This window comes from Phalacrocorax aristotelis, chromosome 1 (genome assembly GCF_949628215.1).
Source record: "Phalacrocorax aristotelis chromosome 1, bGulAri2.1, whole genome shotgun sequence".
Lineage (NCBI taxonomy): Eukaryota > Metazoa > Chordata > Aves > Suliformes > Phalacrocoracidae > Phalacrocorax > Phalacrocorax aristotelis.
In genome coordinates this window covers 97,418,864-97,439,408 of record NC_134276.1, presented here as the reverse complement: position 1 = coordinate 97,439,408, position 20,545 = coordinate 97,418,864, and the positions used below count along the sequence as shown (strand labels likewise).

At 40.0% G+C, this 20,545-nt stretch overlaps 1 protein-coding gene across 1 annotated transcript; it reads left to right on the top strand.

Annotated features, from left to right (window-relative positions):
• The first annotated feature begins 226 nt into the window (after positions 1–226).
• On the top strand, positions 227–18,766 carry PWP2 (PWP2 small subunit processome component). Its single transcript, XM_075098671.1, has 21 exons — positions 227–423; positions 525–637; positions 1,432–1,526; positions 1,915–2,014; positions 3,078–3,221; positions 3,677–3,812; positions 4,340–4,560; positions 5,811–5,954; positions 6,708–6,778; positions 6,878–7,014; positions 8,165–8,313; positions 8,942–9,089; positions 10,260–10,410; positions 10,761–10,941; positions 11,897–12,044; positions 13,172–13,280; positions 13,736–13,801; positions 14,168–14,386; positions 16,755–16,905; positions 18,006–18,080; positions 18,251–18,766. The coding sequence occupies exons 1-21, from the start codon at positions 325–327 to the stop codon at positions 18,408–18,410; spliced, it is 2,817 nt and encodes a 938-aa protein (XP_074954772.1). The 5' UTR covers positions 227–324; the 3' UTR covers positions 18,411–18,766.
• Positions 18,767–20,545: the final 1,779 nt, after the last annotated feature.

Below are 20,545 nucleotides of genomic sequence, written 5' to 3'. Positions count from 1 at the left end.
GCTCCCGCTTGGGCTCCCCCGGTCCCGCCGCGGCCGGGCGCCGCCCGGGCGGGCGAGGAGGGCGGCAGGGGAAGCGAGGGCGGCCCGGCGGCGGTGCGGCCCGTTCCAAGCCAGTGCGCGCCTACAAGCGGAGACCAACGCTACCGGGCGGGCTTAACGGCGGGACCCCTCTTCCTGGTGGGGAGTCCCCGCCTCCACCGGCTAAGGCCAGAGGGGAGGGCCGGCCCCGCAGCGCCTGTCCCCGCCCGCCGCTCCGGTACCGGCTTCGCCTTCCTTCAGCGGCCCCGCCCCGCCCCCGCGGGAAGCCGCCGTCTCCCCGGGCGCATGCGCGGGATCTGCCTTGGCGCCGCGGCTGCGCGTGCCGGCAGTGGCTCCACGCGCTTCTCATCCCGGGTCGCTGCCGCCATGAAGTTCGCGTACCGGGTGAGTACCCGGCGGCCCCGGCCTGCTTCTCCCCTCCCCTCCCCTCCCCTCCCCTCCGCCTCTAACTACCCCCCCGCTTCGTTTTCCCTCCCCCCTCGCAGTTCTCCGGCCTGCTGGGCACCGTGTACCGCCGCGGGAACCTCAGCTTCACCCGCGACGGCAGTTCCCTCGTCAGCCCCGTCGGGAACAGAATCTCCGTCTTCGACCTGAAGAAGTAGGCGAGCCCCAGCGCCTGCCGCCTCCCTCCCCTCAGGGCCCGCCGGCCTAAGCGCTCCGCCAGCCCTGCCCGGGGGGGTGGGGGGCTGCCACCGCGCTTTGGCGGGGAGGGAAGACAAGCCGAGTCCGCGTTGTCCCTAGTGGGGAAGGGTGGGGGGAGAGAGAAGAAGGGTGCTCCCTGCACTGCCTTCATCTCCCGCAGGCCTACGTGAAAGGCCGAGTGCGCTGCGGGGTCTGGGGGTGCAGCTGGCTTGGGCTGGGGTTCTCAGGAATGGTTTGCTGTCCCAAAACGTTCTGAAAAGTTTCTGGCTTGTCGTTAAAAGGTAGAAGCCTGCTTAGTAGGATAACTCTGGAGGTGTTGCACTGTGCAGATTTTCTGTCCGTAGGTCTGTGGGGGCAGTAGATCAGTAGCATCAGTAGTATGTGAAGACGTGTTTCAGAAAGGAATAAGGAGGGGAAAAATTGTTTGCACTTGATTTAGTCATATGGTTTCCTTGTATGTTTCTGGCTTGTAGTGTCTTTCATATATGGCAAAGCCTGGACTGTCAGCTACCTTCCTGTAGGCCAGGGTTGTGACTGATGCTCCTTACACCAGGGCTCTGGTCAGGAGCCCATCTCTTAAGTATTTGGTGTTTGTGAGATTGTAGTAGCTGAAGAAAGTCGTGGGGGTTTTGCATCTAACTTGAATCAGTAGCTTTAACATAGGTATTGAACCGTAATTCATTGATTCCAAAGGTGACTGTTATTTCTACATTCTTGTACCCAGTTTACTGTTTTATCTTTTTCTTGCAGTAATAAGTGTGAGACATTCCCGTTGGCTACACGGCTTAATATTGTGTGCGTGGGGCTCTCTCCAGATGGAAGTCTTGCCATACTAATTGATGAAGGTACTTTCATAAAGGAGTAATTTGTTTGATAAAAGAATGAGATGAAAATACAGTCTGAAGAAGAAAGTCTGTATTGCTAGGTATTCAGCCTTAACACAGACTAGAAGTGCTCTGATTTGAAAATTATGTTAGAATTGCAGGGGAAGGTTTCTTTTTAAGTTCTGTAAATAAAGCCCTTATTTACAGAATTTAGAAAGTGACTTGTGATTTTGATTATATTTTTCTTCTTAATAATACTAACCACACGGTCTTTAAAAAATTTCTGAGGAGGTACTGGTTTCCCCCCCCGCCCCATCCCTGCTTTAAGAAAAGAAACTAAGCTTGCTAGGGTTGTGGTTTCTTTGGGAACTGGATTACTTCCATGATCCTTCTTTTTCTGCCCTTACAGAGGGAGCTGCCTTGCTTGTCAGTTTGATCGGTAAATGTGTGATACATCACTTTTATTTTCACAAGCCAGTTCACAGTGTCAGCTTTTCCCCTGATGGCAAGTAAGTAAAATGTGCATGCTTTAGAACAAAGCAACAGAAATTACCCCATAAACTTGTTATAATTATTAAAACATTTTGACCTGTCTGGGTGTGATACTTGTTGATTAACGTAGGGAAGATTTTTGCTGATCAGAGTCACTTTATCTGTAAAGTTGAGAGGGAAGGAAAAGAGGGAAAGCAGAGCCTTGGAAACAGGTACTAGCTGGAAAGTTGCTTGTAACAGATGTTTTCTGTCTCCTGTGGAACTCTTAGAAACGTAGAAGATTTGCTGTGAGTCTTAACTGTTCCTGTGTATTATAGGTAAGGTGAAAGAACCCACGGTGGGGACAGTCAGTGCTGCAGTGTTGTGTGATGGTACTCGTAGCAGTGCAGTTTCACTGCTGACTTAAGTTAGTCTAAGACACTGTGCTACTGAAAGAGGCGGTTCTCTGAATTGAGTGTCTCTCTAAGTCCCTTGACTGTATGGTCACTGAGCTGAAGTGTGGTGACATAAATGTTAGAGGTGTCAAAAGGCTGAGAGGAAAAAGTGTGGAGTTCCCCGTTTAGCAGCATTCCTCAGTTTGATTGACTTAAAGGGATCATGAATGAGTTTTTGCTTGAAGTTGGAGTGATGGTTCTGTGTTAGGGAATTATACTGGCAATAGGACCAGATTAGAGGATATGTGTAACAGGGGTGCAGATTCTTTGTGTTTGTCAAAGTGGCCAATATATGGAGGTGAAGAGAGATCGAAATAGAATACCCTGTTATGAGTGTTTTAACTTTTCCTTCCTTTGTAAGAATTAGAGAATAAATATTTCATCATTGAACTTAAGTGATTTTTATTTAATGTTTTCTGTATATGTTATAATGCGTAAGGTATACCTGTGTTCATGAAGTTTGGGGATAATATCAATCTGCAAATAACTTTCTGTTTTTAATTCAAAAGCAATCCATATTTATCACTTCAGTAATGCAGAAACCTTTTTAAATGTGTTTTTTTGTTGTATTGCAGTCTGTACTGAACGATTGTTTGCTTTAACAGCTTTATGTGCAATTTTACCTTTTTCCTCCCTCTTATGACAGGAAGTTTGTGATTACAAAAGACAATATTGCTCTTATGTACCATGCCCCTGGGAAGAAACGAGAATTTAATGCGTTTGTTCTGGATAAAACTTACTACGGTCCATATGATGAAACAACTTGTATTGACTGGACTGATGATTCCAAGTGAGTTGTTAAACGAGAGCACTGCCTACCTGCTCACATTGTCGGTATATCTGTGCATGTTACAGTCCATTTTGTTTGCTCTGAAGTATTGTACTAGCTTTAAAAATTCTTTTTGGCGCTTCTATTTCTGATTCAACCTTGAATAAAAAAAACATAACTAGGCAGCCTAGAAAGTATAAAATATGCATGTATTAGAGATCAACAATGCATTCTTGCTTGAAAATACCTAGTTATCGTTAAAAGGAATATATCTCAGGAGTGTGAGTGTGGTTGACCTTTTGAATGTGTTTAATCCCATCTACCTTTGCTGGAGTTGCCAACCTCCGTTTACAACCCTGTTGTGTGTAAAATTACTTTTAAAGTGGTGACTGCTGTCTTCCCATTCAGAGCATTCTTCACCCAGTGAAGGGTTTTGAAAACCAGTGTTTTGATTCAAATCGCCTTTTCTTTTGTAGGTGTTTTGCAGTAGGGAGCAAGGACATGTCTACGTGGGTGTTTGGAGCTGAACGATGGGCAAACTTGATCTACTACTCGCTTGGAGGGCATAAGGACATAATAGTAGCCTGCTTTTTTGAAGAGAACAGTCTAGATGTATGTATAATTACACAATATTATTGAATTTTAATATTAAAATAGTTGAAGCAGAATCTTATCTGTAGGTAAGGATACTAACTATTTTGATAATATCTCAGAATTTAGAAAATACTTAAGTGGTGTATTTCTTGTCTCCTCTGCTGTGATCAGGAGTTTAGCATTCCATGAACATTTGAAGAACTAAACTTGAAAAGGAGAGTAAGTTATTGAAAATTTCTCCCCCTAAAAATTATAGTTGTAAATATAAAAAATAAAAATTAGCTGTAATGCCAACTGGTAATCAGATTGCCTTTGGTCTTTTCAAAATTTCTCTGAGGGCAGGTAAAGTAATTCACTGGTTTCTCAGGACAAGCAAATTTTCCAGATCAAAGCACGTCGAATTCTAGAGGTCTAAGTAATACATTATCCTAATGATAGAGTGCAGACTTGCTAACCCTTCTGCAGTTCTGTATTCATAACAAGACAGCAGAGTACAAAACATAGGTATTACATGATAATCGTACGTTTGTGTGTTTGTATTGTAGCTGTACACAATTAGCCAGGATGCAGCTCTCTGTGTGTGGCAGTGTGATACAGAGCTCGATGGTTTGAAGCCCATGCCCCCTAAAGATGCAGCTAGGGAAGAGAATGCGGAGAAAGATGATGAAGAGTTTCCCGATGAGCCAAAGGGTGAAGAAATCCATGGAAAAGCCAATCCAAATGAACAAGAGACTAGAGATAAGGTTAAATATTCTCGTGTTGCAAAGTAAGTGATTTTCAGTTTTCCAAAGACAAAATTGTTATGGGGATTTACTATATTGGGATTTTTTCACCCTTTATAGCTCATTCAAAGCAGTATAAAACACTGTCCAGGATTTAGTAACTTACTATAGATCCCATTTTAAATAGTTTCAGTAAAACATGTTCGTCATACCTTGACTCCATGAAGGGCGATACCCTTCACCTTCAGAAAAACAAGTCAGTGTAATTTTAGTAATACAAGAAATACTGACTTATGGTGTATGTTTTAGTGTTTGAAACTCAAAGAGTAAGGAGATCTTTAGTAAAGTCTTCTCTAAGTAAGTATACAGGAGAAGAGATGGGTTGACTACAGGAAGTGACAGCAACATTTGGTAAAGATAGTTCATCAGCCTCTTCGGTAAACTACTTGGAGATGCCTTCCTGAAGGGTCTCCCTATCTGTCCACATCAAAGGAGACACGGCTTACAAAGAATAATCCAGTTTTAAGATAGTCACAGCATTCAGCTTTGCTTGAAGGAGGGCAATGCTCATAGGCAGCAATCTGTTTTGTTGGTGGAGTGAGGGAGAGATGGGATGCATGTAGGGGCCAATTGGGAACACCTGACAACCTGATCAGGCTTCTGTTCTCAGCCTTTCTGACTGAAAAGGAATCATAAAAGTGCCCTACCCCAACCCAGGTTGGAATTATCCTCAGAGAACATCGCTCCCAGACTGAAGGAATTTGGAGTATGCAGCTGTTGGGTAATGTTCAGATGCTCTTTTATTTGACTATCAGGTGCTGCTTATCTGTTTAGTTCCCATAGGAGATACAGCTACAAAGAAACTGTGGAGACCTCCTTCACCAGGTGTATAATATTTATGACTCGCTTCCATTCCTTCCTCTGTAAGAGGCCTCCCATAGAGAAGGATAACCAGTGAATTCATGAGTCACACATCTTGCCACTAGATGATTGAAAGGAAATGCACAGTGCAGTTCCTCTCAGGTCAACTTTTAGGTCCCTTTAATTGCATGTGATCAGGTGTCACTTCCGATAATCAGATTACTGCAGCAGCTGTAAACATAGAGGAAGAGAATTAGCTTTCACTAGCTATGTGAAGTACAGAACTTTAGCAATTTCTGGAACTACTGCTTTTTGGTTTTGTGTAGGGTACCTTGATTAAAAAAATTTGACTTATATTTGAAATGCCACTGTGCCACTAACAGCATACTTTTCTTCTGCATTGTTTGTTTTATTCTTACTTCTTTGATGCCAGGTATTTTTTCAATAAAGAGGGAGATTTTAATAACCTGACATCTGCAGCTTATCACAAGAAAACACACCTTTTAGTCACTGGTTTTGCCTCTGGAATCTTTCACCTCCATGAGCTTCCAGACTTCAATCTGATCCACTCCTTGAGGTGAGGTATGGGGTTGTGCTTGGTTTTTGGTTTGGCTTTGTAGGGGGTGGGGTACTTTTTTGGAGTTGGTTGGTTTGTTTGACTGAGAACACACCACGTTTAATAGTGCAGAATGAGTAACTAGAGCACAAAAATCTTGAAACATGAGTATCTATTTAGTATTGTAATTTCTGGAAGAGTATAATCATAGTTAGACTTAAAATAACGATACAACTCCATTCCATAGCTATTATGGAAAAATGAGGTCTGAATGAGGAACTCCTGAGTAGTTAGTTGCTGGCTATAGATTTCTTCACTGCTTTGGACTTCGTGTTGTCAGTGTCTTTGTAGAAAATATAGATAGTATCTGAAAAAAAGTTCTGCAGATGTAAAATTATCTGTAAACTGTCACTAAGTTGAAAAATAAAACTATAATTCTTTTCCATCGCTATATGGTGCTAGCTAAAAATGCATTATTTCCTTATACAATTTTTTTTCATTAATGTGGGGAGTTTATTCCATGCTGGCAAGTATTTCTTTGGGGTGCAGATACTCTTGTCTTCGTTCTGAATAAGGCAGTATTGTCTGTTTGGTGGTTTTGACTGTAATAAAGGGAAGAACTTGTATGTTGCTTTTGGTGTTACAATGATAGGGAAATTTGGTAAAGTAATCAAAGAACTTGCTTGAACAGAGTAAATAAACCCTAGATTTGAAGTTTTATCACAGAAGACATGAAAACACAAGTTTGTTTATTGGGTAATTCTCTAATTTCAGTATTTCGGACCAAAGGATAGCTTCTATTTCTATCAACTGTACTGGTGACTGGATTGCCTTCGGATGTTCAGGTTTGTAAATTTTTGCGATCTGTGTGTTTTGTGGCTTGCATTTGCAGAGTTTCATCATTATATTAATAATTCTGGTTAATTCTTCTCATGTGCTTGTAGGTTTGGGTCAGCTCCTGGTGTGGGAATGGCAAAGCGAGTCCTACGTGCTGAAGCAGCAGGGACATTTCAACAGCATGGTTTCGTTAGCATATTCTCCAGATGGACAATACATAGTAACTGGAGGGGAAGATGGGAAGGTAAGTGGTGCGGTAGCACTGAAATGTGACCTTAAGTCTTAATAAGAGAGTAAGTAGCTTGAATTTCCATTTTATGTCAAAAGTTCTGTTACTGTAACTGATATATATTTATCTTAATGTAAAGTAGTAATATTTCTGTCCTCACCTAGATGTTTTGATTTTTCTCTCTAGAGCGCATATATAGATTACTGGTATCCTCTGCAAATTGCATCACTTATGCTTTTGAGCAGACTTTTTTTTTTACTGTTATAGTTGCAGTCACCATAAACACAAGAAGATCTAATTTATCAAATGTTAATTTATGTGTGCTTGTGGTGGTTCCGTGATACTTTGGGTTGAATGAATGTCAGCAAACTCATGCCCTCAAGTGGTTTTGATGCAAAATTCTTTTCAAATTGTTTATAAAAGTGCAATTCCTAAACAGAATTTTCTGAAATGTACCGTTGCAGAAGCTTGCTATTTAAAAGAAAAATTAGCTTCTCATGGTTAACTTGTATTGAAACGGTGGGCTAGGTGTACCTGTAATTTTGGGGGTTTTTAAAGGTGTTTTGTGGAGAAATCCCATAATCTATTGGCATATAAATGGGGCAAAGATAATATCTTGTTTCCTATTAGAACTTCTGAACATCAGAAAAACGACCTGCCACTTCATGGTTTCTGCCATTCAGGTTTAAAATTGGCCAAACCCAGAAGTCTCAAACTGCAGGTAGTTAAACACATAACATTTTTGCTCATAAAAAAAAAAAGAGTGAAATAACATCTCAATTGTAACTTTTGGCATGGCTTCACAGATGGTTTTGAATTTGACACTTGGCTTATCAGTGGGCAGTCCAAAGCCTGGGAGCCTGAGATGCTCACCAAGTGCTGTAGCTTTCCTTGAAAATTAGCTTTGTTTTAATTCTTTTTTTTTTTTTTTTGCCTATCTCCACTTAGATTTTCCTATTGTGTGTCTGTCCTTAGGGGTTTAATGATAAGCTGTGCCCTGTTTGTCTCACATGCACAGAATTCCTTACCGATGGTACTGAAAGTCCTATATGCTATTGTCAAGTTTTAGGACTTAACTTTTCTTTACCCTTCTGCTGCCTTACCCATAACTTTCTCTCTGAACTGCTGTTGGAGGTGCTAAGAAGGCTTTTCTTGTCTCTTGCAGGTGAAAGTGTGGAACACTTCAAGCAGCTTTTGTTTTGTCACTTTTACAGAACACACCAGCGGTGTAACTGCTGTAACTTTTACTTCCAATGGTTATGTCATTTTGAGTGCTTCCCTAGATGGAACAGTGCGTGCCTTTGATCTACACAGGTAACTCTTTGTAAAGCTTTTGTATCTTATTTAGTCTTAAGCTTTTACCCCCCCGAAATACAGCAAACTGCTGATTGCTTGTTTCAAGTTGAAGTTGTGCAAATGTGAGTACTGCTTTATTGATTTTTGGATTCAGCCTTTGATTCAAATCTAGATAGTAATTAGGAATCATGTCACTTCATCCAGTTTCTGTGAAGAAAATTCTGGAAGAACTTTTCTCAGAGAAGCTGGAAGTCCAGTAGGATCGTTTTCTGGCTCTACTACTCCAATGAGGAAAAGGCACCCATTTAACAGAACATTTACCATGGTTTTAGTGGTTGAGCCATTATAATACAACTCTGTACAGAACAAGATACATAAACAAGCCCATGTTTTTTCTAAAGAATGGATATACGCTATGTAATAGAAGAAAGCTCTTCTGTTTGAGTGGTTTTGCTTGTTACTTCTGCAGAGTTGTTAATACCTTTTTTGAATCTTGCAGTCATGCTGAGGCATTGCATCTAATGTTATACAAAGAATATTTTGTCTGTAGGTAGCTTAAAGGACTTTACAAGTAAAATGAAATCCTTTTTTAAATGCTTGAATCTACCTAAGATATTGTCATAATTTATTTTCACATTTACAACAGATACCGTAATTTCCGTACCTTTACGTCTCCACGACCAAGTCAGTTCTCGTGTTTAGCTGTGGATTCCAGTGGCGAGATTGTGTCAGCTGGTTCCCAGGATTCCTTTGAAATATTCATCTGGTCAATGCAGAGTGGGAGGCTGCTAGATGTAAGGACCTACAATGTTGAAGGGCTTGAATTTAACACGTAGTATGGATTGTGACGATACTAAGTAACTTTGGGATTAGTTGGAGAGTTTTAATACACCATGAAATGTTTTGTTATGTTTATATTCAAGAACTGGAGCTACACTATGTTACTCTCAGCAGTTTTTGATTCATTGCATGAAGGCTATCCTGGATTTGTGTGAGAAACAGGTTTTAGAATTTTTGAATAATGAGCTTTTTCTAGCTGATGAAGTTAACACCAGTATTGCTGAGCTCACGCATGGGCATGGGAGTCTTTCCTCCAGTAGTTGTTCAGAGATGTTCTTTTCTACATATTTTCTGCAGGTAGTGAAGAAATTGTAGGTGCTGTCCTAAGATTGATACAGATTTTGTGGACAGTTTTGCTGGAGCAGAGCAGGGCACAATTTCTTGTGGAGAAAGTTTTTATTGTGTAGGGCGAAAAGACTTAACGTTAAATCCCTACTCCCTTGCTGCTAGTTTGAAATGCTTTCTCTTGAGAGTAGATGTAATAAAGGAGGGACACTACTTCTGAGCGCATCAAGCTCATTTGCTGTTTTCGATTCTTAGGCATTATGTACGTCTTGTACAACTAGATGAACTCAGTGATTGATATATTTGATTTGGCATAGCGGTTGAATACAGATCACTGATAGTAACTGAGCATATACTTGAGTGGATCTCCAGAGTTTTGTGTTTAGTTTCTTTCCCTGACTTCTTTTGAGAGGAGTAGGAGCTCCATGTCATAAAATGCTGTATTATTCTTATTCAGAGTTTTTATTAGTGTTTCTTCTTAAATGCTTTCAGCTGCAGGGCATACTGAATTGTCAGAGCAATGACTTGCTTTTTCACGATTGGTCTGATTGGGGCGGGGAGGGGAAGCGCACTGTATTCCTAAGTCCTGGTTTCTAAAGAGACTATATGTACATAAGAGTGCTAGCACTTCTGTGATTTTTTTCTTTAAAAAAAACTTCTGAAAATAAAAAGGTGAGAATCACTGGTACGTATCATGCTACATGTCCAAAAGTGACCTCAAGCATTTCTGGACAAGTTAGGCATGGTTTCATTGTTATGTTTAGAGTTTACTGAATGCAGACCACATGTATTTCAATTTCTTTCACCTAATTCCATTTTATCTATTCTTCTTTTATTAGGTCTTATCAGGTCATGAGGGCCCCATCAGCAGTTTGTCCTTTAACCCAATGAAGTGCGTTCTGGCTAGTGCCTCGTGGGATAAAACTGTCAAGTTATGGGATATGTTAGACAGCTGGAGAACTAAAGAGACACTAATATTGAACTCAGATGGTAACCTTTATTTCATCTTATGTCAAATATAAAATATTATCAAAAATGTTTCAAGAGTGAACAGCAGAACATGTCAAATACAGGCTCTCTCATTCTTGGTGATGAAAACCAAAAGTTGAGATAGTTCTCCATAGTACTTAGTTAACAGTGCAATAAATCTTTTTTATTTAATCCTAGCTGTAGCTTTATAATCAGCTAAACATTTGTATGTTGTCCAGAGAAAAAGTACAGTCGTACTTGTTATGCTTAAGCTTCCTCTGGTAGTTGAGATAAGATCCTAGAAAAATATAGGGTATTTTCTTAGGAAAAGATCTGACTGTATTTTTAACTGTTAATTAAATTCTTTGCAGTTCTTGTTGTTGCTTTCCGTCCTGATGGCAAGGAGCTTGCAGTTGCTGCTTTGAATGGACAGATAACATTCTGGGATCATGAAAATGCAGTGCAGACTGGCTCAATTGAGGGAAGGCATGATCTTCAGATGGGAAGGAAGGAGCTTGATAAAATTACTGCCAAACAAGCAGCCAAGGGAAAGTAAGTCAATGAGATGGCAGTGAAACGAGGGTGCCACGCTGACTCTTGCTTTTGAATTCCTTCTTTCTGTTTGGTGTTTAAGTGAAGATTTCAGGGTGCATCTGCTGTTCAAATACTTTGTTTCTGATGTCAGATTTTAAGACTGCCTGACTTGACTTGATGGATCCTTTTTGTCTTTTGTCCTGTTCACCGCCTGATCAACATCGTTATGAGCATGTTTCATCAGTTGTAAATGTGGGTTGCCACTAAAATATGAAGCTTCTCATGACAAGTTGTTCATTGGCCAAGTGTGATAGGTTTTTAAGTGGATATCTTGTTATGTAGGTACTAGTATCTAACTACTAGAGTGTAGAAACTGTTAAATTTTTTAAAAAGTAACTACACTGTGGGTTTTATTACATGTTACTACACATGTGAAGTAATGCTTAAAGGCAAGTTCAATTTGTGTGCTATCAAAAAGCATAATATGGAAGTCAAGTGTTTCATTCTTCTCTTTTTCCCTTGAGCCCCTCTTTTTTTTGTCCATTTTGTTCCCCCTCAAAACAAAATAAAAAAAGGAAACAATGAATTTTTGAAAAAAAAAAAAAAAAAAGTGTTTTGGTGGCGAGCTCTTAACCACCTCTTTAAAATATGCCGTGACATTGTTTTTTCTCTAGCTCTTCTGACCATCCTTAGTGTTGTGTAGGGTTGAGTTGAGAGCTTGTTCACTGAGCTGTGACTCAAGGTCAGAAGTACAGAAGTACTCCAGAAAGCTGTTGGAAGTTCTAAATTGTTTGTGATTCATAGTAAAGCACAAAGTACTTTTTTTGTGGTAAACAGTTTTTTGTGTTAAGTACGTATTGTGAATGAAGATCTCCACTTTCTCCTTGGAGTGGTCTGTGTGTTCATGCTGTACTCATGTCTGTCAGCTCGGATGTGGCACTGAGATTAACTACTTTCTCTTTTTCTTTACTAGATCTTTTACTACTCTGTGTTACTCAGCAGACGGTCAGTCTATTTTGGCAGGTGGATTGTCAAAATTTGTCTGTATATATAATGTCAAGGAACAGATCCTTATGAAAAAATTTGAAATCTCATGCAACTTTTCTTTAGATGCAATGGAGGTATGTGATCACAGGAGTCAGGCTTTTTCATTTCCCCTCCCCGCCCCCAAGAGTTTGGTTTTGGTGTAACGTCTCATTTAAGTGGGATTCATTCATGTTTTGTTAAGCATGGGTTCATTTACTTCGTTTTGTGCCGGAGAGTGGTAAGGAAATATTTCTCGGGAAAAAAAAAATTTATTCCTGACATTGAGCTAACTGAAGTGTTGCCAGATTGCAATGTGTTTGTACTGAATCAGCAGAACTCTTAAGCACGGTTAAGTCAGTTGGCACTTAACTTAAAATTGAAGAGAAAATATGAAAATATAAACGATCAATATTTGGTACCTAGCTAACTTTCCCTGGGTGTCAGTTGCTTGTGTTAGCAAAGAAATGAAAGATTTTATTGTGGACACAGTACAACATCACTGACCTTTACAAACTCAGTTTCTGAATATCGCTAAATACAAAATTGAATTCCTTTAGAAGTAAAGTGAACAATGAAAAGTATCAGAAGGAAAAAATTTCAGTAATCCTTCTTAGCATCTCCTTACCTAGAAGAATGATGATTGTTCCAGTGTTTGTGTCGGGCTGTATTCGACTGTGGTTCCAAATATGTTTCTTTGACAGAAGTGGTTTGTGAAGCAGCCTTTTTTTCTATGCTGCCCTCTGTTGTGCTAGCGGAGCTCATCATGTGGCTTAAAAAGGACACAAGAAGTGAGCCAGCTGGAAAAGAATCCTGGAGGGGGTGGGTGTTTAAAAATGGGGGGCAGGGAGGTCCCTAAAACATCATTTGGATAGCTGTCAAGCTACACAGCCCTTATGTTAGCACAGTATGGTTATGGAACCTGAGGAAATAGTGCATCTCTTAAATAGAACAGCAATATAATAATGTGAAACCGCAGTCTAAACTGAGTTGCGCTATTCTGAGGCCTTAAGACTGAAACAGCCTGATCTTCATCTGCGGGTGGACACTGTTGCCTGCTGTCGTGAAATTGTCAGTTTTCTCCATGACGTTGGAGAAACTTTTGGAAGAAAGTGCAAAGAAATAATCACCAGATAACTCCTGAATGTTATGGAGAATTTTCAATTAATACAGATGTTTTGAGAGGAGATTCAGTGCAGTGAATGGAACTTAAATGTTTTTCTAGGAATACTTAGATCGGAGAAAAATGACGGAATTTGGCAGCATGGCTCTGATTGATGAAGGGGCTGGAGGTGAAGACGGTGTTGCCATTCCTCTTCCTGGAGTAAAACGAGGTACGGCTTTTGGCTTTGCTGTCTTGTTACTAGTTTTACATGGATCAAAACCTTTGATGTAGAGTCGATACCAGATCAGAAGGGTTTGAATTGTTCAGCTCGGTTTTAAAGTTAGGATTACCTGAATGTTCTGTAACCACAGGGATCTGTTACGCAAGTGTTCAGCTGTTGTATGGGTGGGTCCTTTTGCATAGTAGAGGCAACAGGAAACAGGAGGTACTGTGGTCTCCTGGGTATGGAACCTAGTAGTCCTGATTTCATTTTTGAAAAGCAAAATTCAGTCTCACTACTTATTTTGACTGTAAGATCTTTTGGACTGTCCCTTACTTATCCTGTCTTTAACTCTGCCAGTTTATGGCATGTTCTACATTATTTTTCAGCATAACAACAGCATCGTTAGAGTTGATAGCTAGACCGTGAACTTCTGGTAAATCACTTCTAAACTTCTCTTTTAGGCGACATGAGTTATCGACACTTTAAACCAGAAATAAGAGTGACTTGCCTGCGATTCTCTCCTACAGGTGAGTATTGACAGTTAATGGAGGATTTTTTAATTCCATATAAAACAAGCAAAAGACTAGAGCATTGGAGGAATAATAATGAGGTAGAAATGCCTTGGACACGGTCTCTCCAGATGTTACACAGTGCTGCTAGGTTTGCAGTCTAGTTTCCCGCGCAGTGGGCAATTAGGAAATTTAAGTGTACATCACTGTCAGCCGGTATTTTTCACAAGCATTGTCATTGCTGACAGGTCCATCAATGATGCATGCTTTTCAGTCTTACCCACTTCTTATAAGCAATGAAGAGCCATCTGTAAATCATTACTTTTCTGTTTCTATCCTAGAAAACCCAGCTTCGTTCTTACAATATTGTTACTTTTCTTCTAGGACGAAGCTGGGCAGCCACCACCACAGAGGGTCTTCTTATCTATTCGCTGGACTCCGGGCTAATTTTTGATCCTTTCGAGCTGGATATTGATGTCACACCCAGCAATATACGCAAAACACTGCATCGGAAGGAGTACACTATGGCTATCATCATGGCCTTCAAGCTGAATGAAAAGAAATTAATTCAGGAGGTTATAGAGGCTGTACCTAGCAATGAAGGTAAGTGGATCTTCCATGAAATCTGACTGAGCGAGCTGTTAGCATAGATGTGTAAGCCAAATAAGTTGAAGTGTAAAGGGCAGAGTTCAGCTCGAGGTGGGGAGAGGGAAGTTATAACACTGATATTTAAGGACTTTCTACTGTAGCTGAAGACTAAAGAGGAATGGATGGTCTTTTGTAAAAAAAAGTAGACTCTGTTGTTAACTTATGTTTTAATTTTATTGCATGCTTATCTAGTGACTTCTGAACATGGAATTTGATCAGGTCTGGATATGCAGGTAAAGTTTTTGGATGTCATTTCTCAGAAGCAGCTGATGTTAGAGGGCACAGCAAGTTAATGTGAGTTAGTGGTGTGCCTGCGTGATGCAGGTGGTCAGCCAGATACTGGGCTGTACTATCAAGGATGTAGTCAGCAGTTTGAGGAAAGTGATTAGTCGCCTTTTTCGCGCACTTGTGAGATCACATCAGTAGTACTGTGCCTGTTTTTGGGCTCGTCAGTACAAGACAGACATTGATACTCTGGAGCATCTGGTGGTAGACCTGGAAAGTGATTGGAGGGCCAGAGTGGATGACAGCTAAGGAGAGGCTTGAGAGAGCTGGGTTTGTTCAGTCTTTGGAAGAGAAGAGGAATATTTTTACTGTCTTCAGGTGCCTAACAGGATGTTACCAAAAAAGGCAGACCCGGACTTGGGGTTGCACAATGACATGACAAGAGGCAGCAGACCTCTTGCAGCATGGGAAATTCCAACTAGGTATTAAAAACAATATGGTGGGGTAGTCAAATACTGCAGCAGGTTGACAAGGGAGGTAGTGGAGTCTCCATCCTTGGAAGTGTTCAGCACTCAACTGGATATGCTCTGTGCCAGCTGCTCTAAAATAGTCTTGCTTTGGACTGCCAAAATTTGGAGCAGCTCCGCAACTGTCAGCCCTTTGAAGTTCCGATGATTTTTGCTCCTTTAGTTACAGTGTTTGTGAAATTCATCCCTCTAAACAAACATAAATACGGTCCTTATAGAGGGCTGTGTTCACACAAACCAAACAGATTATTAGTTCAGTGCCAAGCTCTTTCTAACAAGAGATGGATGCTTTCAAAACTGACGTGTCAGAAACAAAAGAAGTCGTCACTCAGCTTCAGAGGACATTTACTGAAGTGATTCTTTAGCACCTGTTTCATCATTTTGATAAGTAATGTGTGCGTTCGTTAGCAATATATGGTAGACACAACGTTAAAAATAAACTTTCGGTGGTGTATTCTACTTAATTTCGTAACTTCATTAGCAGTTCTGTCATATAATTCAAGTCTATTTTCTTACCTTTACCTCAGTGTTGTTGCCCCAGTAAAAAGGTATTTATTTCCTTGCAGTGTTTCACATGTAACAAATAAAAATTCCTTTTATCTAGCCAAAACATGCTTAAGTCTGAAATCAGATGTGTTGCAAGCCCAACTGCTTTGTAGGATTTTCTTAACTTATTCCCTAGGTAGCAAGCCTGATAATTACGCATGTCAGGGTTAATCGCCTTTTGCATACCTGCGTTGGCATAACGGTGTTTGCCTCTGTCTGGCAAAACTTAGTTCCCTTTTACTGAAGTTAGCCAAAACTCCATGTACACGGGCAACGCTGGGAAAGTGGGCAGGCACCAAAACCTCAGCAGCAGAGGATGAGGCGTGGGAATTTCAGGTGTTGTAATCCACTGTTAACAGAATGAATGTGTGCCTGTTTCTATGAAAGCGGAAAACTTTTTTTCACTGTTGAATGTTACATAGGCCAGTTGGGGTGGCTGCAGAGAATAGGATTTGGTTATTTTTGAGAGAAGTTTATATATAATGAGGTCATCGTAGTTACATGTGAGATTATTTTGAATGCTTATAAATCGTGCTTCATTGAGCCGCGCAATTGCTAGCAGCATTCAGGCGCTTCCTCTGTGAGCCCCTGACTTCGCTCTCTTTTCAAGTACCCTTTATTGCCTCTGACGATTACACCTGACTAGTTCCGCTGAATACAGACATTCGTATGAAGCAAGAAGACTTCAATAAAGTCTGGTTACACCGAAAGAGAAGGAAAGCATGGAAGAAAAAGTTCTGAAGGAGAGATGGGGGGAGGGAGAATATTCTTGTAGGAAGAACAACTTGGGGAGGGGAGGTTAAGTTCTTGCTTTTAAATACAGCAGTGACTGGAAGGCTTAAAGAGGAAAGACTTGCCTCCTGAGAGACTATGGTACTGTACTCTGAAATACAATATTAAATATCAAATAGTTGCCAAGGCGGTGCTTCCTTCTCCTTCCCTATATGCTTTCCTATGGTCTCTTCCATGTTATTGCAAATAGTAATTCAGCTCTGATGTCTGGTCTTTTTTTTCTCTTTGCACAGTTGATGTTGTCTGTTCATCGCTCCCAGACCTGTACGTGGAGAAAGTATTGGAGTTCCTGGCCTCTGCATTTGAGATATCTTCTCATTTAGAGTTCTATCTTATCTGGGCGCATAAGTTGCTCATGCTGCATGGACAGAAACTGAAAACAAGGTGAGATCTTGAAAAAGTCAAAAAGCTGACAAGCATTGTAACATACCTGTCAGTTTGAGGTTTTTAATTAACAGTACTGACGTTCTAGGTAGATGCATATACAACAATTAAAACTACTTAATTTACATTTATTACACAGGCATTTAGTTAAATATTTACATTTATTTATAAAACTTACATTTTAGCTTAATACACCTTCTTTACTAAAAAGTGTATATGATAGAATTGGAATCCATAATAGGATTTCTGAGGATAAATGGCAAAAACATTTTTCAAATATTACAAGTGAAACTGCATAGCTTCTGCTATGCAGAAGCCAAGCAACTGCTTACCCTATAAATGCATGAAGATTTCCGGAGTGATAGGATTTTGGCAATTGTGGTTTTAAACAAATATGCACATTAAATACAACTGTAAGATAATGTGCAGGTACTGACTGCATTCTGTAGGCTCAGCTTGTGATTACAGTGGGCACTTTTAGCTTGTTAGTGTTCTGCTTTCCTACATAGATCCCTACAACTACACGTGCCTGCCGTATGAATTATATTCAGCCCACCCATGGGATTGAGTTTGTAGACTTTTGGGAACAAAAATAGGAAAATTCACAAATTTAAAATAGGCTAAGTGAGAGGTAATTGGAGAGGGGGTCCTGCAGGTTAAAGGAACAGTGCACTGTGTAACTCTTCCCTTGCTTCAAGATGGGAATTAATGTTTTAGTTACTGAAATGACTGGAACAAATTTTCTGGTTTTGTTGCTGATAAAGTAGAAGAGGACGATTTAAAACAAACTATTCCTTGTTCAGAAAGTACAGTAATAGCTGCAAGGAACTGTTGTTATTACAGCAAGCAGAGTTAGTTCTTCAAACTGCTGTGTGACATTGCCAGAAATATTTTTTCTAATAATATTACTTATATCGTGGTATAGCTATTGAGGGCAGAGTCAAAAGCAAAAAGGTTTTGTTTACTTAGTATGATCTTAAAACATTCATGTTTAAAAGTTAACATGTATGCTTGTTAAAATTTTGAGAATATGGAAAAGTTCTAGATCTCCATATGTAAATATAAATTGTACTGTCAGTTGCATGTTTTCTCTGTCTAAGGTCAGTGAAGCTGCTCCCTGTGATTCAGTTCCTTCAGAAAAGCATCCAACGTCATTTTGAAGATGTTTCTAAACTGTATGTATTGTTACATTTCAAAGTTTAAATCCAACCCCTGCCTGAAAGTGTGGAGTAATTTGGGGGATGGTGGCGTGGTATGATTTCAAGACGGTCTCCTTTTAGAGATGTTTTTATTTTAGGAGAAAAACGGAATCTTGTTTCTGACATGGTGCTATTTATTCTTACAGCTGTGAATGGAATATCTACAATATTAAATATGCATTGGCCATTTCACAACAGCGGGGCATGAAACGTCTGGCAGAAGAAACACCAGTAGATGAAGACAACTTGGATTCTGACAGTGATTATCTTATGCGAGACGTTCATAAAGACAATTTTAATTCCTAGTTACTCTTCATGGGAGGGAGAAAACCTAAGACAAAGTGATTTTATGCAGTGGTATTCACTGAGAATGAGTGGCCCTCATAGTGGCATATTTTAACTCTTTTTAACAGTGTGGGTGGAGTTATGTGTGACTTACAGAAGTGGGTGAGGTGTAGGGATAGGCAAAGTGCCATCCATGGTGGATTTGGTGTACCCTTTGGCCGTAAGAGCTTGACAGCATTGTATTCTTGATTCATTGAATTCTTTTTTTTTTTTATTGTTCCTGATTTCAAGTAAGACAAAAACGTATTCTTAAATCAGTGAAGTTTGAAATATGACTGGAAGAAGTGCATCCTTATTAAAAATGCATTGTACAGAGACTAAGCATTGTGAGTTATTTGTAATGCAGTCTTGTTGTACTTTGTGATGGACTGTCTCTTTATCCTCATTTAAGTCATTCTTAATTGGAGGTCTACATATTGCTCTCCATTTGCTTTAATTGGTTTTATTACGTACCTGTTACTGGAGCACTGTTAGGAATAAGTGGACCCATTTTTCTTAGTTCTTATAGCTTCCAAACCTGATAAAGTTTCAATAATTAGGATAAATGATATACCCATAGCAATGAATATGGGGGAAGAAAGTTTACTGTGCTATATAACTTCTGCAGAGGTTTAATTAATTAATCTGAGATACTGCAGTAAAAATCTGGGAACTGCCAACTCAATAATCTAATTTAACTGTAAGAGAACGTGTTACAAATGCTTTTTTGTCACGAAAGCCCTTTCTTGTCTTGTGGAGTTTTTTTAAAAATGTTTTTATTAACACATGAAAATCTGAAACTTTTGGTGTCCTCGCTTTTCTCAGTTGGCATGAGAACTGGCTAATAACAAGTGAGGTGCTGAGCACAAAGAGCTGTCTCTATGCTTGTGATGCTTTCAAGCCACATGATGAAAGGCCCTTGTTAATGAAGATACTGCAAATATTGAGCCGGAACTGATTTTTTTTTTTTTTCAGTGTATTTTGTTCTTCTGATTGTGTTTTTTGGTCTCTTCCCACTCGTGGAAGAGAGGAGAGGTATGAATTTGAAAAACTGCTGAGTCCAAACTATACAGCAGACACATACAGTCAGTTGATAGAATTTCAGTATACAAAATAAAGATGCACTTGCTGCTTAAATAAAATGTAGCAAAATGATTTGTTATGTTTTTCTTATGGTAAAATGTTTAAAAGTATCTTCAGCTGCTGATGCACCCTTGCCTCTGAACACTTTCATGGTCGTGCCAATGTTTCAGGGTCTCAGAAGGGTGAAGGGTAGTAGCTGGGTGGGCTGGAGCGATGCTTGCAGAAGATGCTCGGTGGTATCGTCTTGGGATTTGGAATTGCTTGTCATTCTGTGCCCCTCTGCCACCTCCTCCTACCATGGTAGAAAGTAGGCTTTTTACCTGAGGTAGAAGGGAGGCATAGGTGAGTAGGGAAGTAGCACAGGAAAAAGAAAAATCCATCCTGGGATGCTTTTAAAACAGAAATGCTTAAGCTAACATGAAAAACATGGTTGTGTTACCTGCCATATACCGTAGTTGTTACTTAATCCATTTTACTGTTTTTCATATACATGTTTTCTTTGCATGCTTTTTTGAAGACTGTATTGTTTTCTCAAACTATGACCTGTAGGAAGACAGGCTGTAATCGTGGGGCTGTCACAGGAATAGCTTTGTGCTGTGTGAAACAGGAGTTGTGCTGTTCTATGAAGTTGGCTAACTTTGTCCCTAAGTTTGTATTTGTCTCTTGGGTTTACAGTATTAAAAAACCACGGAATATGGAGAAAATGTTGGCCTTTCAGAACAACCTCTTAGAGGCACGATTTTGGATTTTTAAACTATTCACCTTCAAAACATTTCTGAAAGCCTCACAAGAGGTATGTTTTACAAAGCGCAGGAGCCTTGAGGGGAGGCGAGCGAGGTGGTAGTGTTGCACCAGTTCTTGTGCTTGAGATAAGGACATCTTCTACTCGCATTAGTAATTTTGTTTGAGCTGTAATAAGCTTTTGGGTAATCAAGACAGATTTTATGATGCACATGAAGACCAATACAGTTTTCCAGTGTCTTCTTCCATATTTATAGGAAGAATAATAAAACCTTGAATATCCGATTTAAAAT